At 39.1% G+C, this 14,860-nt stretch overlaps 1 protein-coding gene across 1 annotated transcript in view; it reads left to right on the top strand.

The window, feature by feature from the left end:
• The window catches only part of BBOX1 (gamma-butyrobetaine hydroxylase 1), a 71,678-nt gene extending 60,561 nt beyond the window's left edge, over positions 1–11,117 (top strand). The window contains exons 6-7 of the mRNA XM_079930221.1: positions 8,669–8,835; positions 10,569–11,117. Of these exons, the coding sequence (XP_079786347.1) occupies positions 8,669–8,835; positions 10,569–10,729 (328 nt within the window). The 3' untranslated portion in view covers positions 10,730–11,117. The remainder of the gene's footprint in view (positions 1–8,668; positions 8,836–10,568) is intronic.
• Positions 11,118–14,860: the final 3,743 nt, after the last annotated feature.

The raw sequence follows: 14,860 nt of genomic DNA, 5'->3' as shown, positions 1-14,860 counted from the left end.
GAGTCCTTTTATTTCTTTTTCTTCTCTGATTGCTGTCACTAAAACTTCCAAACCTATGTTGAATAATAACGGTGAGAGTGGGCAACCTTGTCTTGTTCCTGATCTTAGTGGAAATGGTTTCAGTTTTTCACCATTGAGAATGATGTTGGCTGTGAGTTTGTCATATATGGCCTTTATTATGTTGAGGTAAGTTCTTCTATGCCTACTTGCTGGAGGGGTTTTATCATAAATGGGTATTGAATTTTGTCAAAAGATTTTTCTCCCTCTATTGAGATGATCATATGGTTTTTCTCCTTCAGTTTGTTAATATGGTTTATCACATTGATTGATTTGCATATATTGAAGAATCCTTGCATTCCTGGGATAAACCCCACTTGATCATGGTGTATGATCCTTTTAATGTGCTGTTGGATTCTGTTTGCGAGTATTTTGTTGAGGAGTTTTGCATCTATGTTCATCAGTGATATTGGCCTGTAGTTTTCTTTCTTTGTGACATCCTTGTCTGGTGTTGGTATCAGGGTGATGGTGGCCTCATAGAATGAGTGTGGGAGTGTTCCTCCCTCTGCTATATTTTGGAAGAGTTTGAGAAGAATAGGTGTTAGCTCGTCTCTAAATGTTTGATAGCGTTCGCCTGTGAAGCCATCTGGTCCTTGGCTTTGTGTGTTGGAAGATTTTTAATCACAGTCTCAATTTCACTGCTTGTGATTGGTTTGTTTATATTTTCTATTTCTTCCTGGTTCAGTCCCTGAAAGTTGTGCTTTTCTAAGAATTTGTCCATTTCTTCCAGGCTGTCCATTTTACTGGCATACAATTGCTTGTACTAATCTCTCATGATTCTTTGTATTTCTGCAGTGTCAGTTATTACTTCTCCTTTTTCATTTCTAATTCTATTGATTTGAGTCTTCTCCCTTTTTTTCTTGATGAGTCTGCCTAATGGTTTATCAATTTTGTTTATCTTCTCAAATAACCAGCTTTTAGTTTTATCGAACTTTGCTACTGTTTTCTTCATTTCTTTCCAATCTGATTTTTATGATTTCTTTCCTTCTGCTAACTTTGGGGGTTTTTTTGTTCTTCTTTCTCTAATTGCTTTAGATGTAAGGTTAGGTTGTTAATTTGAGATGTTTCTTGTTTCTTGTGGTAGGATTGTATTGCTATAAACTTCCCTCTTACAACTGCTTTTGCTGCATCCCATGGGTTTTGGGTCGTCATGTTTTCATTGTCATTTGTTTCTAGGTATTCTTTGATTTCCTCTTTGATTTCTTCAGTGATCTCTTGGTTATTTAATAGTGTATTGTTTAGTCTCCATGTGTTTGTATATTTTACAGATTTTTTTCCTGTAATTGATATCTAGTCTCATAGCATTGTGGTCAGAAATGATACTTGATATGATTTCAATTTTCTTAAATTTACCAAGGCTTGATTTGTGACCCAAGTTATGATCTATCCTGGAGAATGGTCCTTGAGCACTTGAAAAGAAAGTGTATGCTGTTATTTTGGGATGGAATGTCTTATAAATGTCAATTAAGTGCATCTTGTTTAATGTATCATTTAAAGCTGGTTTCCTTATTTATTTTCATTTTAGATGATCTGTCCATTTGTAAATGTGGGGTATTAAAGTCCCCTACTATGATTCTGTTACTGTCAATTTCCCCTTTTGTGGCTATTAGCATTTGCCTTATATATTGAGGTGCTCCTATATTGGGTGCATAAATATTTACAATTGTTATATCTTCTTCTTGGATTGATCCCTTGATCATTATGTAGTGTCCTTCTTTGTCTCTTGCAATAGTCTTTATTTTAAAGTCTATTTTGTCTGATATGAGAATTGCTACTCCAGCTTTATTTTGATTTCCATTTGCATGGAATATCTTTTTTCATCCCCTCACTTTCAGTCTGTATGTGTCCCTAGGTCTGAAGTGGGTCTCCTATAGACAGCATATATAGAGGCCTTGTTTTTGTATCCATTCAGCCAGTCTATGTCTTTTGGTTGCAGCATTTAATCCATTTACATTTAAGGTAATTATCAATATGTATGTTCCTAGTACCGTTTTCTTAATTGTTTTGTGTTTGTTATTGTAGGTCTTTTCCTTCTCTTGTGTTTCCTTCCTAGAGAAGTTCCTTTAGCATTTGTTGTAAAGCTGGTTTGGTGGTGCTGAATTCTCTTAGCTTTTGCTTGTCTGTAAATGTATTAATTTCTCTGTCAAATCTGAATGAGATCCTTGCCAGGTGGAGTAACCTTTGTTGTAGGTTTTCCCTTTCATCACTTTAAATATGTCCTGCCACTCCCTTCTGGCTTGCAGAGTTTCTGCTGAAGGATCAGCTGTTAACCTGATGGGGATTCCCTTGTAGGTTATTTGTTGTTTTACCATTGCTGCTTCTAGTATTTTTTCTTTGTATTTAATTTTTGATAGTTTGATTAATATGTGTCTTGGTGTGTTTCTGCTTGGATTTATCCTTTATTTGACTCTCTGTGATTTCCAGACTTAACTATTTCCCTTCCCATATTAGGGTAGTTTTCAACTATAATCTCTTCAAATATTTTCTCAATCCTTTTCTTGTTCTCTTCTTCTTCTGGGACCCCTATAATTCGAATGTTGGCGAGTTTAATGTTGTCCCAGAGGTCTCTGAGACTGTTCTCAATTTTTTTATTCTTTTGTCTTTATTCTGCTCTGCAGTAGTTATTTCCCCTATTTTATCTTCCAGGTCAGTCATCCGTTTTTCTGCCTCAGTTATTCTGCTACTCTTTCCTTCTAGAGAATTTTTAATTTCATTTATTGTGTTGTTCATCATTGTTTGTTTGCTCTTTAGTTCTTCTAGGTCCTTGTTAAACGTTTTTTGTATTTTCTCCATTCTATTTCCAAGATTTTGGATCATCTTTATTATCAATACTCTGAATTCTTTTTCAGGTAGACTGCCTATTTCCTCTTCATTTGTTTGGTCTGGTGGCTTTTTACCTTGCTCCTTCATCTGTTGTGTGTTTCTTTGTCTTCTCATTTTGCTTAACTTACTGTGTTTGCGGTCTCCTTTTTGCAGGCTGCAGGTTCATAGCTCCTGTTGTTTGTGGTGTCTGCCCCCAGTGGCTAAGGTTGGTTCAGTGGGTTCTGTAGGCTTCCTGGTGGAAGGGACTAGTGCCTGTGTTCTGGTGGTTGAGGCTGGATTTGTCTTTCTGGTGGGCAAGTCCACATCCAGTGGTGTGTTTTGGGGTGTCTGTGACCTTATTATGATTTTAGGCAGCCTCACTGCTAATGGGTGAGGTTGTGTTCCTGTCTTTCTATTTTTTTGGCATAGGATATTCAGCACTGTAGCTTGCTGTTTGTTGAGTGGAGCTGGGTCTTAGTGTTGAGATGGAGATCTCTGGGAGAGCTTTCACCATTTGATATTACGTGGAGCCAGGAGGTCTCTAGTGGACCAATGTCCTGACCTCAGCTCTCCCACCTTCTCGGCTCAGAAGAAAAGGAAGAAAAAAAGAAAGAAACATTGGAATAAAATAAATAAAATAAAATAATTATTAAAAATAAAATAATTAAAAAGTAATAAAAAAGAAAAAAAAAGAAGGAAAGAAGAGAGCAACCAAATGAAAAAACAAATATACCAATGATAACAAGTGCTAAAAACTATACTAAAAAAAAAAAAATGGACAGACAGAAGCCTAGGACAAATGGTCAAATCAAAGCTATAAGACAAAATCACACACAGAAGCATACACATACACACTCACGAAAAGAGAAAAAGGAAAAAAATATATATATATTGTTGCTCCCAAAGTCCACTGCCTCAATTTGGGATGATTCGTTGTGTATTCAGGTATTCCACAGATGCAGGGTACAGCAAGTTGATTGTGGAGCTTTAATCCGCTGCTCCTGAGGCTGATGGCAGAGATTTCCCTTTCTCTTCTTTGTTCGCACAGCTCCCGGTGTTCAGCTTTGGATTTGGCCCCGCCTCTGCGTGTAGGTCGCCTGAGGGCGTCTGTTCTTTGCTCAGATAGGACGGGGTTAAAGGAGCTGCTGATTCAGGGGCTCTGGCTCACTCAGGCCGGAGGGAGGGAGGGGCACGGAGTGCTGGGCGAGTCTGCGGCGGCAGAGGCCAGAGTGACGTTGCACCAGCCTGAGGCGCGCCGTGTGTTCTCCCGGGGAAGCTGTCCCTGGATCACGGGACCCTGGCAGTGGTGGGCTGCACAGGCTCCCGGGATGGGCGGTGTGGATAGTGACCTGTGCTCACACACAGGCTTCTTGTTGGTGGCAGCAGCAGCCTTAGCGTCTCATGCCCGTCTCTGGGGTCCATGCTTTTAGCCGCGGCTCGCGCCCGTCTCTGGAGCTCCTTTAAGCAGCGCTCTGAATCCCCTCTCCTCGCGCACCAGGAAACAAAGAGGAAAGAAAAAGTCTCTTCCCTCTTAGGCAGGTGCAGACTTTTCCCCGGACTCCCTCCTGGCTAGCCGTGGTGCACTAACCCCCTGCAGGCTGTGTTCACGCCGCCAACCCCAGTCCTCTCCCTGCGCTCCGACAGAAGCCCGAGCCTCAGCTTCCAACCCCGCCCACCCTGGCGGGTGAGCAGACAAGCCTCTCCGGCTGGTGAGTGCCGGTTGGCCCTGATCCTCTGTACGGGAATCTCTCGGCTTTGCCCTCCGCACCCGTTGCTATGCTCTCCTCCGCGGCTCCAAAGCTTTCCCCCTCCGCCACCCGCAGTCTCCACCCGGTAAGGGGCTTCCTAGTGTGTGGAAACCTTTCCTCCTTCACGGCTCCGTCCCACTGGTGCACGTCCCTATTCTTTTGTCTCTGTTCTTCCTTTTTTCTTTTGCCCTACCCAGGTACGTGGGGAGTTTCTTGCCTTTTGGGAGGTCTGAGGTCTTCTGCCAGCGTTCAGTAGGTGTTCTGTAGGAGTTGTTCCATGTATAGATGTATTTCTGATGTATCTGTGTGGAGGAAGGTGATCTCCACGTCTTACTCTTCCGCCATCTTGAAGGTCTCCTTGAGTGAGATTAACAATATCTATCATCATAATTTGCTTTTGTTATTTTTTGCAATAACATTCTAGAATTTGGCCGTTATCAAGGTCTCAGGGATATCCATAAAGAATATCAAGTGGTTAACATTAATTCACTTAAAATGTATTGTTAACAACAGGAGATGAAACAAAGAGAGTTTTCAGTTAATCAAGGGCCTCGGTCCCCTGAGTGTTTGGGTTAATTTTCCTGGTGGTTAAATCTTTTAAGTCTTTTGAGATGCTTATGTCCTATCTAATACAAAAAGATCTTGGAGGCTGCTGAGAAAGTTAAGTATCATGCAGTACAATAAAAAACAAAGTAACTAGGACGAAAATAATAGTGAGATTAAGCTATAGTGTTGCATCCTACTGGTTACAAATTCAGTCACATGAACACAACTCCTCTTGTTATCTGTGAGTTGTTGGTCAAGTGACTTATTCTTGCTAAGCCACGAAAAGGAGTAATTCTCAGTTAAAAAAAAAAGTGATATTAATACTTACCACATAATAATTGTAGTGGGAATTATAGAGATAATATACAGACAGCCCTGTCAAAGTGTCTGGATCAGAAAGGGCAGAATAAATTTTAGCTAGCCATAATTTTCATAATCCAACACATTTACTGGTGATAGATTTTAATTTCAGCTCTGAGTTTCTAAAGACCAAAGCAAGGAGGGAACATAATCCATTTGCAAGATTTGAGATGCTTTTAAAGTCTGAAATAAATTTTTCTTGCATAAAATGTGATGTGGTGGGCAAGACCATAGTGATATTCTCACAACAAATTCACATCACCTCTCTCAATGAGAAATAATATTTTAACTAACGAGGCGTGTCCACAGCATCCACCTGGATTGTAGGAGATGATTCTACAGTCTTTCCCTTGGGTTCTTTTATTGGCATCACTGATGATGTTTTGCTTTTACTAATTTGCAGTCATCATGTTGCTTGTTTCTGTTTAAATGCTTGTCCTTTATGCATAGCTAATACATAGCTGGTTATTCCTCATCTTTGGGGGCTTTTTACCCTTCCTCAGCATATAATCCTGCATCAAGACCTTCCTTTCATTCTGTTTTTGCACACAGAATATCCTGCTTACTAAGATTCAATTTTGCATTTTAGGTTGATCTTCAAGATGCCAGCCACTCATCTCCTCTAACATTCTTCAATCCTCAGGATAACATCTTCTCTAGACCTCATAACTAAATTTACTTTCTATTTCTCCTCAGGTCATTACTGAGAATGCTAAATAACAAATTTGTTTCTTATTTTCTCATATAGAAAGTAGATACCAGGTGAAAAGAGACAGAGGCTGTGTTACACACACGTACACACACAGAGAAATTGCTTCTTTTTGCCCACATGTGTGAACTCTGGGAAATGAAAACTTAATACAATGTACCATGGGACACACAATCCTGATTTCATGAGATTAATGAATCACGAAGTTCCTTTCAAAGATATGTGAGGATATATACATGGACTCCAAAAGAGAGAGCTCATAACTAGCATAACCATTCCCATGCAAGAATTACGGTGTTAGTGGGAAAAAAAAAAAAAAATCACCAGAGTGGCTGGGATGGAAGACCCCAAGAAGTTTCAAAGATGTGACATACTTGTCAGTATCATGGAGGATGACACAAAGGGTGTCATTGGTATATGTACAGAAAATAATGCAGGGGGAGAGGAGGGAATATGGGTCAGGAGCAGTCAGGCTAGAATTTTAAAGATAAGATGAAAAGGCAAAATGCCCTCAGAAACTGTGAAAGGGGTCTGAAACCAGCAGTATGAACACTAATGGGGCAATTGAAAGGCCAAGCACTGTCCTTTGTACCCCTCAAACCCAGAGGTCCACAGTCTCTTCTGCTGACTGTCCTCTTCCTTGATTCTTTGTTCATAAAGCCACAACCTGCAGGCCAGAGAGCATCCTTTATCTATGTGGAGAAGATGGGGCAACAGGGGAGGGCCCTTCACTGCCTATTCAGTCATATTTGTATTTTATCAATATATATAAATTCAATTTCTAAGAGTCTTTTTTGAAAACCTGTTCCTTTCTTACATTCTTTCCGTATATGGTTCAATAGGTAGTTTTCAGTCACTGTTCAATAAGCAAAGAGTTGCTGCTAGTCACTATTTCTTAGAGTTTATCATTACATTTGCCATTGGCTCAGAGGATTGACTATTAATCTGAGGTACAAAGCACAGGGGCCCAGATAGCCATACTTTGTATACCACAGGCCATTGCATCCTTCCTCCCATAACCTAGCTTGTTGATAATGGTTCACTCTGTGTGAGCAGCCAGCTAAGTGTAATCTAGACCCCAAATCAGTGTCACCAACCCCTGGAACATGTGACAGTCTGTTCGGTTTGACCCATCAGTCAGCTGTTGGTTCACATTACCACCTCCTAAGCTGGCCCAGGAGTAATTCTTGGCACTTTGTCACCATCCTTGCCCACCTTCAGTTTTTATCCATCACTCCTGTACCTAAAGAAAAGGTAAAGTTGGCTGATGTTTTAGAACTGGAGAAAAGTTCACCTTCCGAATAAGCTTAAAAAAAATTTGTCTCTTCCTTTTGTCTCTGTGTCTAAATGGTCATGCCTTCCTAATTATAACCAGCAAACTTAAATTTAGAAATAATGTTATCATTTGATACATTGAAAACAGTATTATGTTACATTGTCATGATCAATATTCTAAGAAAGAATATAGAGATCACAATATTAGGCTCTCCCAAGGTACTAAAAAGACCTTGGTACTCTCTAAAGGTACTGAAAAAATATATACAAAGTTACATATGCAACAGATATTTAATAACTGCCTGTTATATCCAGGATCTATGTTAATTGCTGGGAATACAACGTTAAATGACATTCAGTATCAGTCTTCTAGAAGCCTATACACTAAGATACATAGTATAGATGGAAAGATCCAAAGAATGTGCCTCAGGCTAGACTCTTCTTTCTCTGTGCCTCAGTTTCCCCATCTATAAACTAGGGATTGAAATAGAACAGAGTATTTCCAATTTTTAAAAAACAATTTTTTGGGGCTCCCCTGGTGGCGCAGTGGTTGAGAGTCCGCCTGCCAGTGCAGGGGACATGGGTTCGTGCCGCGGTCCGGGAAGATCCCACGTGCCGCGGAGCGGCTAGGCCCGTGAGCCATGGCCGCTGAGCCTGCGCGTCCAGAGCCTGTGCTCCGCAACAGGAGAGGCCACAACAGTGAGAGGCCCGCATACCGCAAAAAAAAAAAAAAAACAATTTTTTCTTCCCAATATTGTTCCAGTAAAATCATATTTAAAACTTCCATAGATGAAACATATAAAGTGATTGACCTATGAACTGTAATATAAAAATATTTTAATATGTAAAAGCTACTGTTTTAAAGAATAAAGAATGAATTTATTTTCCTAAACAAATTTTAACTGGAATTTCTCAGAAACATTTATTTTAAATTAATTTGAATCAATTCTGGAACTTATGTAGTAAGATTTCAAAAAATTCTTGCTAAATGAATATGTGAAAAAAACAAATGAGTACATTGTACCACAGATAACCTTAATATCTTCTGTACATGTGTTTGGATTCTTTAATATTGTATTTCAGAAATATCTTCCAAGATGAAATGACCCTTACAAATGTAAATAGATATTTCATGACTTCTATATTTTAACTTTTTCTCTTTGAAAAATAGATTAGACGATAAAGGCCAAGTGGTTCGCATCAACTTCAATAATGCAACTAGAGACACAATATTTGATGTACCTGTTGAAAGAGTTCAGCCTTTTTATGCTGCTCTGAAGGAGTTTGTTGACCTCATGAATTGTAAAGAATTCAAGTTTACTTTCAAGATGAATCCAGGTCAGTGAACACATTTTCTCAGACAACTGAAAGAATGGATTTTCTTCAACCTTAACCATTTAGCACAATATCTAGAGCAGTGTTTCTCAAACATGGCATGTGGAACACTAACAACAGAGTCTTGGTGAGCAGCCAGCTTGCTTAAATAGCAGACTCCTGGCCCCTACCCTTCCTCTAAATTGACTCTCCAGACTTTAAAATACTCATAAGTCCCTAGGTAATCCTTAAGCACACCAAAATTTAATAACCTCTAACCTAAAGAATAAATATTGAAAGACAAGCTACAGACCAAATAAAATCTCATGTCTGATATGAAGACTGATGACTTATATTTTCTATTTTGATAGCCAATCAATATAAACTGAAACCTGTACTTAATTTTCCTATCTTGGTAAATAAATAAAATTATCTCCATGAGTCTCACTCTAAAGTACATGAGTAGGATTTACTCATTATGCTTATCTGATCTGGCAAACATGGTGCTACCTGAAATAAAGTAGTACTTGAAGTATTCCAGCCACTTGGATAAAGGAGCAGAAAGCACTATGGTTTGTCTGGACCATCTCTACTCAATAAAGTGACATCAAACTTGAGGCTTTTGATATTTAAAATAAAAAGCATAATTTCTCCCTCCTACTGATTGGGCCAAGTGGAAGATACTTTACATGTGTGATTATTTTTTGAACTGATCTTTGGTATAATAAGGTAATACTAGAAATCTCCATAAGTCCGCTGCTATGAAGTCAACACCAAGTTGAGTTTAAGAGCAGCAACATGTAAAATGGAAATACCGTGGGAGAAAAGTACCCCCAAAATAGGAGTTGGAATTCAACCTTCACCATTCAATGGCAGTGTATCTCCTGGCAAGTGCCTCAACTGCTCAGAGCTTCAGTTTTCTCATGTATGAAAATAGGAGATAATACTCTCCTTTCAAGATTTTTATGAGGCATAGAAATTATGTACATAAAATACTAGGAAGATGAAAGACAAACCAAGAATGTCACTACCCTTATAATTGTTTGAAGCTGTTAAAGTAGAAATAAATACTTCTTAAGTCAGGAGGAGAAAAACAAATACCATATGATACCACTTATATGTGGAATCTAAACTATGACACAAATGAAACAGACTCACAGACATAGAGAACAGCCTTGTGGTTGTCAATGGGGAGAAGGTTGGGGAAAGGGATGGACTGGACATTTGGGGTTAGCAGATGAAAGCTATTATATATAGAATGGATGAACAACAAGATCCTACTATATATCACGGGGAATTATATTCAATATCCTGTAATAAACCATAATGGAAAAGAATATAAAAAAGAATGTATATATAACTGAATCACTTTGCTGTACAGCAGAAATTAACACAATATTATAAATCAACTATACTTCAATTTAAAAAAAAAACACTTCTGAGTAAGAGATAAGTAACCATTAGGAAGAACAATTCAAAGGTTTTATACAGAGATAATACTTTAAGTAAGAATTATAAAAGTGTCTACAAGGGCCCCCCAAGCTATGTAGTTCAAATGTCAAAAGGTCTAAAGCAGTCTCCATTCCGTGGGCCTGATTTGTATGAAAAAGCAAATGTGCAGTTTCATGTAAAGAAATAAACATATTGCGTCTTGATGTGAACCAAGTAGCAATGCTGTTTTGCAGTTTACATTTTCTAGCTCAGAAAATCATTTACACATAGAATTATATTCATATTGAACAAAATCTTTTGTCTAGGTGATGTGATTACCTTTGATAACTGGCGCTTACTTCATGGCCGACGGAGCTATGAAGCAGGAACTGAGATATCCCGCCATCTAGAAGGAGCTTATGCCGACTGGGATGTGGTCATGTCAAGGCTTCGTATCTTAAGGCAGAGTGTCCGGAATAGAAACTGAATCTCCTGTCGATAAGATTCCAGTGAGTGTATTTTATAAGATATGGCAAGGTTATTTGTCTTCACAGGCCATGAGCCATGTCAGTAACACATTAATTTCTTTAACACAAGAGTTCTCTTTTCTTTGTAGTCATATACACTGCCAACTTTTTAGATGTTGTAGCCATGCACTCTCTTTTTCAAATAAAGCATCTCTTCTGTCCAATTGCATGTATGATCTAATTTCTTTTGCACATCTGTGAGAGTATCCAGAATACCTTCAAATAGTTTTGTATCAAAGTCTTTCTTCAAGTAAGGCTTCTTCTAAATAAAGCTTTTGTTTCAAATAAAGGTTGTGTTTCAAATAAACTTGTCTCAAAACATGTTTCTGCTCTGTTGCCTGGAGGGTCTCATTTTTCATGACTACATATGACTGTCTTTAGCATGCTTGGAAAGAGGCTTCATATTTTCAAAGATCTCTTTTGTTTACTCTTATTACAGAATTACGTGACCCCAATTTCCAGACCTCACCAACTTGGTGATCTCAGCATTTCTTTTAATACCTAAATTATGATACCAAACCCAAGAATATGCCAAATGAAAAGAAAATCTAGTTCCACCCCCCACCAAGTTGCTCTTGCCCCAAAGAAATACTCCCAAGGACTGCCAGCATAGCTTACCCCTGTCCGTGGATCAGTTCTCCTCACTCCTTGCCTTCAACTAATAACTAGAAAAGGTAGAACCAAGATGCAGGCAACACTCATAAGTGGACATGATGTTTGTTAACCTCTGGACAGCTTGACTTGCTGGTCTTGGCTTCTTATATGGCCACTGCCTTGCTTCCAGTGATGGAACACAGGTGTCACCACCAGCCATGAGAGTTCCACTCTGGTTGTGCCCAGTCCCTTCCCTACCTCTGGCGAAAAGGGGAGTCTCAGCATTTCCATTTGCTGAAATCCTGGTAGTACATAGATTTTTAGTCCATACATTTTGGGACCTAACCAAGCCTCCTATTTCAAAAGTCTTAATCACTGCCACCACTGTAGCGCTCTACCTGTCACCTTAAGACCGAGTGAAAACACTACTTCCATCCATGCTTTAACTTTTGTTTCACACTCATAGTGTGCCCAAGGCACTGGGAGTCTGGATCAAAAGTGTCTTAGGCCTATGTCAGCACACCCCTCTATTTTCTGAACTCTGGTAGTAAGTCCATGTTGCCTGCCCAGGCTCCTCTTTCTCTTGGAACACTGCCCCTTTCTGGGGCCTTCTTTGTCCTTTCCCATCATCTGGTCTTGCCTGGGGCTACTATAGTACACCACACATGTTTGATTCCTCTATACTTCAAATGAAATGGGTTGTGTTCTCAGTCTCACCTCTCCTAAGAGACTCCTAGAATGAAAACAGGTTAAGTTCAATGGGGGCATGGCTTGATTTGAAGAGGCTGCATTCAATAACTGAAAACAAATAAGTTTCTGGACTAACCCTAGCTCCATCCATTTACAGCACCTAAACCACAAACACTTGCAACACTAAAGTGACTTGTTAGACTTTTATTCATTTGACAGATATTTAATCACATACCTGGTATATATCAGGCATGGTGCTAGACTAAGGACATAGAAGGACTTGGGATGTGCCTGCTTATAGTCTGGTAGAGGAACAGATAAGGATGTAGATGACGATGTGTTATGTTAACAGAACGGTTCATAGGGAGACAACCAATACTGGGGAGGTTAATGAAAGCTTCAGTGTAAATTGAATGAGTGTTAACAGTAGTTTTCCTGGCAAAGATGGGAAAATGACTTTCCAAGTCAAAGGGCAGAAGAAGCACAGAGAATTGAAAGTGATCACAATGCAGGCACTGAGAGAGTAGAGTATAGCAGGGCTGTAAATCCTGGGATTGGATGCCTAGGTTCAAATTGTAATAATGATAATCTGTTAACTATGTGCCTTTGGACAAATGACTTCTTCCCTTAAGCCTCAGATTTCTGTCTATACATGAGACTAATAATAGTTCTTATCTCATTATATTTTTATGTGGATTAAGTAAATGTTCATGTAGAGCAGTGTTTTCCCAAACTTCTCAGATGATAAGAGTCATGTGTGTGTGTATGTGTGTGTGTGTGTGTGTGTTTAATACAACTTCCCAGACTCGGTCCCTGAAGACTAGGACTCAGTAGATCTGGGCTAAGAACTAGGAACTGTATTTTGAGCAAAGATCCCAGGTGATAGGCATCAACAGAGAAGTTTGGAAAAAATTAATGTAAAGCATTTAGCATGGCTCTTAGCTGAGGGTAAGCACTCAGTAGATGTTAACTATAATTAGTTATAATAACAGAGGTTGTAGAGGGAGAGGGTAGATAAGGATGGAAAGAGATATATGATGCCAGAGATGGAGATAGGGACCAAGTCATGAAATGTCAAAATGTATGTTGCACTAAAGAGCTGACATGTTATCTTGAAAGCAATGAGGAGCCATTTAAAGGTTTTTAAACAATAAAGTGCCTTGGTCAGATATTCATTTTTTTAAAGATCCGCCTGGCTACATTGTGGAGGAAATTGTAAATGAGCAAGGCTAGAAGCTGTACATCCACTTATGAGGTTATAAATCTACTTACTGTAGGAAGCCAGATGAGAGATTAAGAAAGATTGAATCAGAATGCTGGGAGAGGGAACAGAGAGATAATTAGAAGGCTGAATCTAGAGAACTTGGTGCCTCTCGGCATGTAGAGAATGAATGAGATGTCCAGGATGCCTGCTGTATTTCTAGTTAAGAAAAATGGATTAACAGTGATTCCATGCTTAGGAAGAGAAGCCACAAGAGCAGAAGAAAGCTTGTGGGCAAGACAACAAATCCAGTTTTGAACAGACTGAACTTGAATTGTCCTTGGACTAGTCCATTTGGCAGTTGGCTCTGTATATACCTACAGCTCAGGACAGAGACCTGGATTGGAGATCTGCATGTGGAAAGTATATAAATGATGGATGAAATCATTACTTGTTTTCCTGGAGACATTTAGTGATCATGATCAAGATTACAAGCCTCATGATATGATGATAAACTAATGATATTGGCCTAGTTTGTGGAATCAGTTACACCCTGAACATATCAGCGGTGGCTTACATTCAAAATCAGCTAGACCTCTTACATATCATATTTAGTCACTAGATGACAACATTCCAAACCAGCGCCCCATGGACTGGCTGCTTCCTTCTCTGATGAAAAATTATTTCTGCCCTGGAAAGAAGGGACAAAAGGATTGGATGCCATTGCAACAATTTCTTAAGTATTATATAGGACATGACATATTATGGGCTATGACAACTGGTGCTGACTGAAGATGATTAGGTTTCCTGGATATAATAGTCTAAAGATTTGACTTTCCTCCAAACTCATAATAGATCTGATGCAACTTGGATTAGAATTTACCCCTATTTGGCAGCGCGGACTCTTACTGTCTGTTCTATTTCTCCAATTTGAATTGCAGAATATTAGCTTCTTGGCTGGTTAATCAGAATAACTTCACAGGTCACCAGAATGACATGTCACAAGGTATCTTTGTTGTTCTCTATTTCTCCCCCTAATGGACCATTAAAAGGTAAATAAATGAATTTCATTAGAGGGAATTTATGCAAAAGAAGGAAATCCATGGAAAAGCTGAGTAACACTGAGGGTAATTTCTCTGTTCAGAATTTAAGCTAAGAAACAGGAGACACTTTATGAACAAAAATACCCTTTTATGTTAAATATCATTTTGAGGATAGATTTGAACCAAAAGTTCTTGCAATGAAAATGTGATCTGTTCAGACTAAATGGCTTAGAACATACCTCTGTGTCGCTGCACATACTTTTCCAACTGTCTGGACTATTCTTCCCTACCACCTTTTATGCCAGGAAAACTCGTCTTCCTCCTTTCACCTCTCTTGTGAATCCTTCCCTGATTCTCCAAGTCAGGCTTAAGCACCCTTTCCTCTGGCTCCCAGTGAGCTTTAAATAAATGTTTGTATATTCATCTATTTATTCTATCAATATTCATTAGCACCTACTATGTGCCAGACACTATTCAAGGCATTGGTAACACAGTGGTGAGGAAGACAGACATAAGGGCCCTCGTAGAGCTAATGGTCTAGTGGTAATATCAGGCATTGATCA

Source organism: Stenella coeruleoalba, assembly GCF_951394435.1.
Source record: "Stenella coeruleoalba genome assembly, chromosome: 8".
Lineage (NCBI taxonomy): Eukaryota > Metazoa > Chordata > Mammalia > Artiodactyla > Delphinidae > Stenella > Stenella coeruleoalba.
Note: the sequence above shows the minus strand (reverse complement) of the source record. Positions and strands in the feature narration are given on the sequence as shown.